The sequence below is a fragment of the Tamandua tetradactyla genome, chromosome 1 (assembly GCF_023851605.1).
Source record: "Tamandua tetradactyla isolate mTamTet1 chromosome 1, mTamTet1.pri, whole genome shotgun sequence".
Taxonomy (NCBI): domain Eukaryota; kingdom Metazoa; phylum Chordata; class Mammalia; order Pilosa; family Myrmecophagidae; genus Tamandua; species Tamandua tetradactyla.
In genome coordinates, this window is record NC_135327.1 from 200,895,896 (window position 1) to 200,907,357 (window position 11,462).

The 11,462-nt window shown below is 53.9% G+C and overlaps 1 protein-coding gene across 1 annotated transcript; it reads left to right on the plus strand.

The window, feature by feature from the left end:
- Window positions 1–2,949: 2,949 nt before the first annotated feature.
- On the plus strand, window positions 2,950–7,525 carry EN2 (engrailed homeobox 2). The gene is made up of 2 exons (XM_077165193.1): window positions 2,950–3,665; window positions 7,209–7,525. The coding sequence occupies exons 1-2, from the start codon at window positions 2,951–2,953 to the stop codon at window positions 7,523–7,525; spliced, it is 1,032 nt and encodes a 343-aa protein (XP_077021308.1). The 5' UTR covers window position 2,950.
- The last annotated feature ends 3,937 nt before the right edge of the window (window positions 7,526–11,462 follow it).

Sequence of the window (11,462 nt, forward strand, 5' to 3'; positions counted from 1 at the left end):
CTGAGGGCCACAGAGGACGGCTAACCCTCCACCCTCCTGTCTCCAGAGCCCTGTGGACCCCCGTCCTTCCCTCACCCTAGCTTCCTTTAGCCGCAGGGTGACCCCAGTGCAGTATCTCCTCCCAGGGTGCCCTTCCACTCAGCCCACCCCTCGGTGTGTTAATTTCCCCTGGAGCAGTGCCTTGGTAACTGTTGCTTCTTGCCCCTTTCCAGAACTCGGGAACCTGGAGTTGGGTAGAGTTTAGCCAAAGATAGAAGGACGTGGGTGGGAGGCTAGAAGAGAACTGACCTGGCTAAGGTATAATTTTCACGCCTTAGGGGCCACCTGGTTCCTCCGACTGCCTGGGGCAGCTTCTGGCCCAGCCCCACCCCATTCGCTCTAGGCCTGGCAGCTCCCTGATTGCCTGTCTCAGGCCCGGGCTTGGTGCCCGTGTGGGTCTCGGAAGCTCCGCACCTCCCGAGACCGCCGAGTACCAGGCCCTGCCGTGTCGAGGGCCAGTCTCCCTCTTCCATACCTAGGGGCATCCTGGCTTTTCTTTCCCTCTTATCCACTCCCCCCGCCCCCAACCCATTCTTCCTAGTGTATTTCTATTTGCGAATATTCACTCACCCTCAGAGTTGCCCTTCTGGATGTTTCTTGAGGTTCATACATTTACATAAATTCCATTTTAAATGATGAGCAGGCGCTTCTGAACTAACGATGGGTGTTGGGTGGAATGTCTGCGCCCGGTGGTAAAGAAGAAAGAAGGACCGTGAGGGAGAAGAGGGAAGAGAAAAGAAAACAGAAGTTCTTGTTGCACCTTCTGACAACAACTGGAAAAGAAGTTTAGAAAGTGTCAGAGAAAACAGGAGGGAGAAACAAATTGGGGTGATCCCGCTGTCCGTTCCCCCACTTCACCATTTTATTCTTAATTCCCTTTCAAACTGGCCCTGTTCGTCATCGAAACTAGTTTGAATGATTTGAAGACAAAGAAAATGAAGGGAACGGCCTGTTAACCCTTAATCAGAGTAGAGACGTTGGGGGGGGGGTCGGAAGGAGGGGACTGGGAGGAGGAGGTGGCAGCTGCTCTCGGGTGTATTTCCTCTCAGAATTGTTTTAAGGGTTTCACTGAATGGTCGACCCTTCTCTTATTTCCTAAAAGAAGATTCAATTATAATCCACGATGCTTCTTTATTTCTCCTTTCCTCAAACTGAGCCCCTAACCATAGTGCCGCGCTCTTCCAGATCTATATATGTGTTTCATGAAAATCTGGTGTCCCGGGTAGAATTCTACCGTACGCACACGCCTCCCTGCATACACACACACATACACACACACACACACACTTACAATAAGTGTCTAAAGGAGAAGGGGTCCTGCTCACCAGTTCTTCATTTAAGAGTGAAGCTGCCAGGGTTACCAAAGTCAAACGTAAGTGACAATGTCCCTCTCCACCAGCAAGTAAAGCGGACTACAAAAGTCCCTTTGTATCTCGGCTACTCATTTAATATTATTTATGCATTTTTGTGCAAAGAATTGTGGGATTTTTCCCCCACAGTAAACAATATGGAAATGTTAAAAATAGCAATATAGCGCGCGCGCACTTAAATACGTAACACAGTGATTTGGCGGGGCTGTTGCCGTGGTTTCTCAAATCAATGAAGTGGGAAGCGAAAGCGAAAGCAAGAGAAGAGGACGCCGTCTCGGGGTCTCGCTGTGTTTAGGGGCTCGCTCTGCTGGCAAACCTCATTTTCATGCATCCGGGAGCGGGGAGGACAGGGCCACTTTAAGGGGAGGGGAGGGGAGGGGAGGGACTGCGGCGGAGGAGGGGGCAGCGGGCGGGCTCCTGTCACCAAGCAGCAGCCGACGGGTCACGTGGGCGCGCGGCGCCGCGGCCATTGGTCCGAGGCACGTGTCCAGGAGACCGGCCCGCGACGTCACTCGAGGGGGCTCTATTAAAAATAAGAACAAAAATCCAGAGTGAAAGTGTTTCAGGTTCAGCTAAGTGGCCTCTAAATTTCGCCAGCCCGCGCGAGAGGCCGAGGCAGCGCGAGGGCGCGGAACCTGTGAGCGAGCCGAGGGCGGCGGCCCAGCCCCTCCGCCTGCCCGCTCGCGTGCGCCCCCGCCCCTTCCCTGCCCCTCACCCATGCAACTTGGACCCCGGAGCTCCGAGGGGGCACGGCGCGGCGGTGGCGGCGGCGGCGGTGGCGGGGGAGCGTCCCCATGCCGGTTCTGCGCTCCCGCCCGCCAGCGGGGAGACGGCTGCGCGTAGGGGTGCCAGAGCGCCGAGCGCAGCCCGCGGCCGGCGCCCCTCCATGTGCGTGCTGGCGGCGGTGGCGGCTCCCGCGCTGACGGCTCCGGCTCCGCACCCTCGAGGACGCGGCGCGGCGGGTCCCGCCCGGGGAGCCGGGGTAAGGGGGCGGGTGCCGCCGGGCCGGGCGCGCTGCGCGAGCTGGAGCAGAGCCGGGGCGAGAGCGTGAATGCTGCGGGGAGAGCGCGCTGCCTGGATGTCCACGATTAAAGCCCCAGGCTGCAGCCGCGGCAGCGCCGGAGCCGGAGGAAGCAAAAGGCAAAGAGGAGAACAGAGACAGAGAGGACAGGGGCAGGAGGGGTAGGCATTCCCGGAGCCTCCTGGTCCCCACTGCTACTATTGTTACTGTCTAGCATCTGGGTGCGCTTGGAAAAAAAAAAGGGGGGACCTGACTGTTAAATCTCCCGGCGTATTTGCGCGCGGGGGCGGGGGTGGGTATTATTGTTTTTCTAACCCAACTCTTGGATTCGAACGTGGCCGGGCTCAGAGCGGAGCCGGGTACTTTTAAGACAACAGCCCTGGCCGCGGCAGTGTCCCACACCCTCAGAAGATTCCGCTTGGGTCTCGGTGGGTGCTGCCGGCGGGCCGAGGGCTGATTATTTTGGGGGGTGAGGAGGGAGGTCCCCAGGAGAAACAGTTTGGGATTTATTATGAACAGCATGGAGGAGAATGACCCAAACCCCAGCGAAGCGGCGCAGGCGGTGGCGGTGGCGGTGGAGGGGCAGCGGCAGCCAGAATCCAGCAGTAGGGGCAGCTCCAGCCGCAGCGGCGGCGGCGGCAGCAGCAGTCCCAGCGACGTGGACACCGGACGCCGGCGGGCTCTGATCCTGCCCGTGGTCCTGCAGGCGCCGGGCAACCACCAGCACCCCCACCGCATCACCAACTTCTTCATCGACAACATCCTGAGGCCGGAGTTCGGCCGGAGGAAAGACGCCGGAACGTGCTGCGCGGGCGGTGGGGGAGGAAGAGGAGGAGGAGAAGAAGGAGGAGGAGGAGGAGGCAGCGCGGGCGGCGCAGAGGGAGGCGGCGGCGCGGGCGGCGCCGAGCAGCTTTTGCTGTCGGGGAGCCGCGAGCCCCGGCAAAACCCCCCCTCTGTGCCCGGCGCTGTCGGGCCGCTGCCGGGCAGCGGGGGCGACTCTCCCGGCGACGGTGAAGGCGGCTCAAAGGCGCTCTCGCTGCACGGCGGGGCCAAGAAAGGCGGCGACCCTGGTGGCCCCCTGGACGCAGCGCTCAAGGCCCGCGGCTTGGGTGGCGGCGACCTGTCGGTGAGCTCGGACTCGGACAGCTCGCAGGCCAGCGCCAACCTCGGCACGCAGCCCATGCTCTGGCCCGCCTGGGTTTACTGCACGCGCTACTCGGACAGGCCTTCTTCAGGTAAGCCCGGCTGGGATCCCGGCGCTCCCTTCCCGCCGCGGGGAGGGTCGGCGTGACTGCTGGGGGTGGCACTGGCGCGGAAACGCTCCCACGGCCCCCGCAGGAAACTTCTAGGGAGGAGATAGACTCCCCTTTCCCCCTAACGCACACAAAGACACACACACTACACATACAATGACATTGTTTGCGGCTGACTCTGACCCAGGCAGCAACGAAGAGGCGAGAGAGCAGGATTCTCAAGTGGTTAAAAAGACTGACTTAGAACAACGGAAGCGAAGGGCCTTCTTTCTCCCCTGCCTGTTGGGGCCTTTCCTCACTTCCCGCACGCCACCCCTATCCTGTTTGGGGTTTATCTGAGGGGCAAAGGGGAAGGCAGGAAAACAGGCCCGGAAACGCGAACTCTCAGCGCTTTCTCCACCTCCATCCAACTCTGACCAGACCCGGGATCCACGCCCGCCCACGCCACCCCCAAGCCCAGACTCTTTTCCTACCATCCAGTTATACCAAGATGTAGGCAGGGAAGAAAAGGAAAAGCCCCGTGCTTTTCATTTCCCACCTTTAAGCCTGGGCTAAGGAGTGGGATGTGATGAAAAATAAACAGAGGTGCCCTTTTTGCTTTGCCCCGTTGTATTTGCTCGAGCCCGGGGTGGAGGGACCTCAGAGCCCTCCTTCCTGCAGATTGCTCGGAGGCTGTCCAGGGCCTCCGGGCTTCGGCCGTCCCTTAAGTAGAAAGGATCATCTCGCACGGATGTTTCTTCTGGGCTGCCCAGGCATAGCAAAGAAGCAGATTTAGAAAGGGGCATGTGTGCGTGTGAGCCCAGGGATGTGTGCCGGGGCCTCTTTTGGTCTAGTTTTCATATGTCTGAAATTTTAAAAAGCTAAGTCTATGTCCTTGTAGAAATCATCGGATACATTAAATACGTGTCTGAGACTGGGAACCGCCATTAGGAGTGGTCTCCATTTGTGGAGAAGATTCAACTCGGTCCCGGCCCCGGGCAGCGTCGACTGGAACCCCCCCAGAACCCCCAACTGTTTTGCCGAATTCGTTTAGCCAGATCGGAGCGCAACCGAGTCGCTCCTCGGCTGCCTTCCCGGAAAAAAATTTTTTTTAAAGCGCATGTGTATATTTCGGATGAAATAATTTTTCTAGCTAGAACTGAAATTTGCTCCATTGTTCTCGCCTCCTTCCCTTTGTTAATATTTAATTAACATACATCCTCACAATGCCCAGGGCGGGGAAGAAACCTCCGCTGGCGCTTTGTGCTGGGGAGGGAGTCAGAGTCGCCACCAGGCCCCGGCCGAGCCTGCGGGAACCCAGCAGCCGGATTCCGATCCGAGAGGCTTGGTCTTTCTGTGTTTTGTTTTTGTTCTTAAATCCCTATAAATGAACATTTGTTTCTTGGCGTTTATAAAAGAAGGAAGGGAGAGAGTTTTCGTGTGAAGGCTTAGTTCTGTTTCCGGGACTCCTAAATGTTGCGTTTTGAAATAAAATCAATGAAGAAAGGGAACTGGAAATTATTATTTTAGAGAGATTTTCTCCCATGGAATGGCATGTGTCTCTTTGAGGGCGGGTTTACATGTGCATTAACAAGAACCCCACACCCAGCGGAGTTTGGGGTATAATGAGTGTGCTGCTCCTCTGCGCGAGTAGAGACTAATCCAGCTCCCGTGAGCTCAGAGGCTGCGTTCGGGGTCAGAGGCAGGTACTGGGTCGGCCGGGAATTCTCTCCCACCTCCTCTCCAGCAGCTCACCTCCTTCCCCCACCCCCCTTCCCTCACTGCGGGAGCGAGCCGGCACCCACGGTTCCCCAGCATCCCCGGCGGCCTCATCCAGCAAGGCCCGCGGGAACCGAGCCGGGCCCCCTCGGCGTGTGGAGTGACTTGTGTGGGTGTACGTCTGTGTATCCGCGCGCCCTTGTGTGTGCGGCAGGGTGGGTGCGTTTACTAGAAACGAAAAGGCCGAGAGAGCGTCATCTCCGTGCTCTACAGCCCCTCTTTCTAAGTTTGCCTGCAAGAGAAAAGCGCAGGGTTTAGTGGTCGCGAGGGAGTTCTGGGCGCCCAACCAGGGCCTTGAACGGTCTCCTGACCCCCTCTCCAAGCAGCGCCCGGGGCGCCCTGTTCCTTCCCCCACCAACCCCGGCTGGAGGCGGGGGCGGGAATGCAGCCCTGGCCCTCCCCAGCGAAGTCCCTCCGCCTTGAGGAGGGGCGGGGGTGCCATGGGCATGGGGGGTAGCCTGCCCACTGGAGGGAGCTGGTGGAGGATCCAGCCTTTCTCCAGCCATCTTCGGCCTCCTTCCCAGAAAGCTGCGGCAAGTTCTCCCCCCAAATTTATTCAATAATGTAACACATTCGTAAGCCGAGGCTTAAGTCACACCCCCTCCCCCTACGGCCCTTTCCTGCCTCTTCCCTCATAGGCATCCTCATGTTTACCATTTGAGGCAGGTCTAGGGTTTAGCTTCCTGACCCCAACAAAAAGAAACCCACTTGCCCCTTCCCTCCCTTGGCTCACCTTACTCAGGCTTTTTCTGACAGAAGGGTTCTTGGAGTCTAGAATGCACCACTGCCAGAAACAAACCCTAAGTTGTGTTGAGAGGTCCTTGGTGAAAAGTCAGGGGTGGAGTTCAGACATGAAGTGTGACAGTCTGTCCAACTGTCAGGTGGTCCTGCCATGCCACCTCCAGGGAGGTGGCTCTGGGGCCTGGGAGGTGGACCAGCGATCACTGTCCATACCCGAGCAAGGACCAGGTTACCTCTCCTGTCCTAAAGGGATTGGGGAGGTATCAGTGATCAGTGTTCCTACCCCGCCCAGGAAAGGACATGTAGGCTTCACCCAGTTTTTAAAGGAAACAGTGAACTTGGGCAGACTGGGCCATTGGTAGGAGTCAGAAAGGAGGCTAGGGTGCAGACGGCACACTCTGAGGCCCTCCTATTCTCAGGACCTACCTGCCACCTGGAGCCCTCAGCCCTTGGCACCCTGCACAATTCCTGAAGACGTCCCTATCCCAGCCCTGGTAGTCTGCTTCTCTGTGGGCTCCAGCTCCTTTCCCCAATCTTTCTGCCTCACCTCCTTCTGATTACCTAAGTACTTTTCATTATTTCTGGAAAGAGCTTCAGAAAAGGTTGGGGTGAGCAGTGCCAGAAAGTTTTGTTCTGTTATGTTTCTGGGTCTCATTTTGCTTTGGCAGTTTTAGTGTTATCCATAGACTCCTGCATTTGTGATTGGCCTTTCACCTAGACTGCGCAGTCTTGTGTGTCTGTGAGATCCTTACCCCAAACCCACCCAACGCCCAGACTGCCCTTGCCTGTTTCCTTGCTCTTCAGAGGTGAGTCGTGGAGTGTCGATGCCAGCACAAGCCCAGTGGGAAGTTCTCTCCACCAATTTGGCTAAGAGGCCTTGGGCCAGTCACTCCCCCTCTGTCTGCTTGCAGCTGAACCAGAAAATGAGAGCGCTAGAGTGTCTGGTGTGCTGATCCACCTCCCGGGAGCGAGGCGGGCCAGTAGCTCTGGGTGACTGTGTTTTCTCTGTCCATCATGCCTACCCAGGGCCCAGGTCTCGCAAACCAAAGAAGAAGAACCCGAACAAAGAGGACAAGCGGCCGCGCACGGCCTTCACCGCCGAGCAGCTGCAGAGGCTCAAGGCCGAGTTCCAGACCAACAGGTACCTGACGGAGCAGCGGCGGCAGAGCCTGGCGCAGGAGCTCAGCCTCAACGAGTCGCAGATCAAGATTTGGTTCCAGAACAAGCGCGCCAAGATCAAGAAGGCCACGGGCAACAAGAACACGCTGGCCGTGCACCTCATGGCGCAGGGCTTGTACAACCACTCCACCACGGCCAAGGAGGGCAAGTCGGACAGCGAGTAGGGAAAGCGGGCGGCGGGCGGAGGGACACCGGGAGTCCAGCTTTCAGTTCATGTTAAACAATGCAATAATTTAAAAACATAAATAAAGGGCCAGTGTATAAAGATTATACCAGCATTAATAGTGAAAATATTGTGTATTAGCTATGATTCTGCAATATTCTATGTATATATAATTTACAGGTGGTGTAAAACCCCAAATATCTGACTATAAAATATTTTTGAGGTTTTTTTTGTGTTTATGAGATTATGCTAATTTTATGACTTTTTTTTTTTTTTTTTTTTTTTGAGAGGGGGCTGCTGAGGGTTTCATCTTTTTTAATCCCCAAAGCTCCATTCTGGGACATCGCACACTTTTTTTTTTTTTAATTCAAAAGAAGAAAAAAATTAAAACAACTTGCTGAAGTCCAAAGATTTTTATTGCTGCATTTCACACGACTGTGAACCGAATAAATAGCTCCTATTTGGTCTATGAGTTCTGCCACTTTGTCTGTGTTGGCTTTGAAATGAGGACAGGAAGGAGGGGCCCAGGCTTCAGCGGCTCCGCTCACGAGATCCCAAAGGCCTCGGTGGCTTCTGGCAGCGGCCGCCCAGGGGGACCTGGCTCGGGACGGAGCCAGGATGGTCAGGGTCCTGTGCTGTTTCTCCTCGTCAGGGCCCTTTGGACTGTTTCCTGTGCTTGTCTGTGGAGATCCGCAGCATGGTAACGCCAAGGCCTGCCCTGGGAAGTCAGGGCCAAATCACCGTCGGCTCCCTTGCCTCTCAGGGTCGCCCACGGCCCAGGGAAGAGGCTGGCCTGCGGCCTCGCGCTCTTCTGCCCGTCCTGCCGTTTCTCTTCCCTCGCCCTGCTTCTCAGTGAGGCCCGGCCCTCGCCTCTGTGCATGCTTCTGTCGGCGTCTGTGTCCCGCTGTCCCCTTCCTGCCGCAGCCCGCTGTGGGCAGCCAGCGCCAACCATCCCCGCCTTTGGGCACCGCCTCTCTGCAGCGGCATTCCTGGGCTCCAGGGCTGAGGTGGCCGTGGCATGTGACCCGAGCCCTGCGAGCTGTGTGGGGAAGCTCTTGGCCCCAGATCTGGGCCGGGGAAATTTCCTGCTGCGACATCACCCCCATCCCACCCCACCCCCACCCTTGGAGCCTGCTGGGCCCCCAGAAACCAGACTTAGTTCTGCTGTCTTTGGGGTGGGCACAGGGCTCCCAGAGAGGTCGTTGCCATTTTCTTCCATTCTTTCTTTCTCTCTTTTTTTTTCTTTCTCTCTCTCTCTCTCTTATTATTTCTTTTTTGGTAGAAGCTTCCACTGTAGAGAATATTCTTCCAAGGTGTATGTATACATATATATGTATGTATGTACACACACAAGTAGACATGTATGAGCCCAAAGTATTGGAACATGTGGCTACCTTGATTTTCAGAGGAACTCAGAATCCTCCAGGATCTAGAGAAAGGAATATGTAAATAATCATTTATCCCTTTTGTCTTTTCTTATTTTAAAAAATATATACATTTTATTTTTTTTGAAGGTATGGTATGTGTAAATTAAATATATTCAATATATCTCCCACCAAGTACATATATATATACACACACATTTTATATAAATATATATATATAACTCTACACTGTTTTCTGCTTAGTGTATGGGAAAAGAATCTTGTCCAAATGTCTAGCTGTGGATGGAGAGAGCTGAGGGGGTGTGAGCGTGAGTGCTGAAATGTCCCTGAGGATGGAGGGTGAACGTATCTCTTTGCCTTAAATCTCTTTATTTCACTGCTATAAGTTCCACTTTGTACATAATAGTGTGAACATTTTTTAAAAAGGAAACTATAAAAACAAAAGTTGTAATTTAAAATTCTGTGAATAACCATCTGCTGCTTAGGAAACTGGATGAAATGACATGCCTTTTTAGCAGAAAGCAAAGATTTTTTTCAGTTTATAAAACGTGCATTTTACAGTTGCAGTATCAAATATTTATAATCTTATGAGAAATGAATGTTTCTATTTACAACTGTGGTCATAAAAATTGTGAACATTCCTTCTGCATTTTTGTGTGTTTAAATTCCTGAAAATTGCATTAAATAAAAAAGACTTTATTATAAAATACTTGAAGTCCAAGTTGGAATGACTAGTTTCTGTAAAGTGTGTTTTCAGTTCAGAGGGACTGCCCCTAGCACCATTCCCAAAGCCTAGTTAGACGTAGCCTTTGCCCTCCGCCAAAGCAGCAGTATAGGTGCCTACTTTTGTAGCCAGAGCTGTATTTTTTTTCCCCCAATAATGAAGACACTGGATATCTCGCATGTAAACAGCACAACCAAAGGAATTTAAGCCCACATTTCTTTCTCATCAGGAAGTGTGTAAACTATGGTCCTACTCCTTTACATGCATTTTTAAATCCCGCAGAGTTCAACAGGTCTCCCTTTCCTGCTTGCTGCTTACTTGCTCTGCTCATGCGCGCTGGACGTAGGCGCTTGCCCCCCTGTGGTCAGTAAAACTTAACCCGACGTTAGACAAAGAGGCTGTTGTTGTTGTGGTTGTAGTTGTTGTTTTGGGCACATGATCTGGGAATCGAATCCGAGTCTCCCGCATGAAAGGCGAACATTCTACCACTGAAGCACCCATGCACCCCGAGGTTGATCTTTTAAAGTGCCTTTTTTGTTTATTTGTTTACATTTGGTTGTCGTTTTTTACCCTCCAATGCAAACGACTGTGTAAAACATCTCAGGAAGGATACGGGGGGGAAGGGTGCAGTTTCTCAGGAAGAGCCTCGCCCAGGGAGCCCCTCCGCCTCTGATTGCCTCAGGGTGGAAGGTTTGGGGTCTTTGAGCCCGAGATACATGATCCACGCCGCCACTCGGGAAGAAACATGTGTGCTCTGCGTGCCCAATTTCTGTCTTTCCAAACTTTCTTGCCTTTGTTTTGTTTGTTTTTATTCTTCCAGTAAGAGAAACCCAAAGAGACTAGCGAGAGTGATTTGTTTCCAAAGGCGACCTTCTAAGCGTTTTGGGGTGGTCGCCAGCCGACAGGCAGAGGCGTAGGGCCTTTCTAGGCAGGACCTCAAAAGGGTGCGGCCCGGAGGGGTAGAGCTGAGCAAGCGGAGCCCGCCGCCTCCAGGCGGAGGGAATCTCTGCGCAGGGAAGCGCTGTGGCACGCTGCAGCCTGCTGGCTTGAGCAGGACTGCTCCTGGGATTTGCAGACAGTCGGAGCGAGCGAGAGCTGGGGTTTCATTGCGGAGACTCCGGAGTCCCTACCGTCCGATTTCGGAAATGTCCCAGAGTCATTACCGTTGAGTTTTCTCCTCAAACCCACCTCCTCACCCCCCACCCAGCAACACCTATGCATAGTTCCCAGGGTTTGTAGATTTAGAAGGAAAAACAGAAACAAGAATTAGCACAACTTCTATACTGACCTCTCTTCAACTTTAATAAAAAGATAATATACCAACATAAAGGAATCATTTTTGTGATTTCAAAAACCCTGTCCTCAAATCATAACATTGGTAAGAGGGATAATGTACTACTTTGTGAGGTGATGAGGTCTCGGTCCCCAGAGTCGATCAAGCGGACACGAGGCTTAAAGAAGCATGGAGAGTTTTGTGGGGTTTTTTTTCTTTTCTTTTTTGTCTCTGGTAGGAGTTTGGACTGGATGAACCCGCAAGACCCTTGAAACGTGGAGAATCTATTTTTGCTCTTGTGTTTATTATATGTATCATACAACCTTAGCTTATGACTCCCGGGGAGCCACTGTTGCGCCAGAACGCCCGTGCTCATCAGGGCGAGTGGAGACCAGATCAGGTCACCAGGGAAGGCCAACTGACTGGCTAGGTTCCTCACATTGCCTCCACAGCCCCGCAAACCTCGGTTTGGACCTTAACTGACGACATGGAGGGCCGGTGGAATCTATAGCTGTGCCTTGGCCGGCTTGTCGGCTCCCGCAGGAGGCTGGTTTCC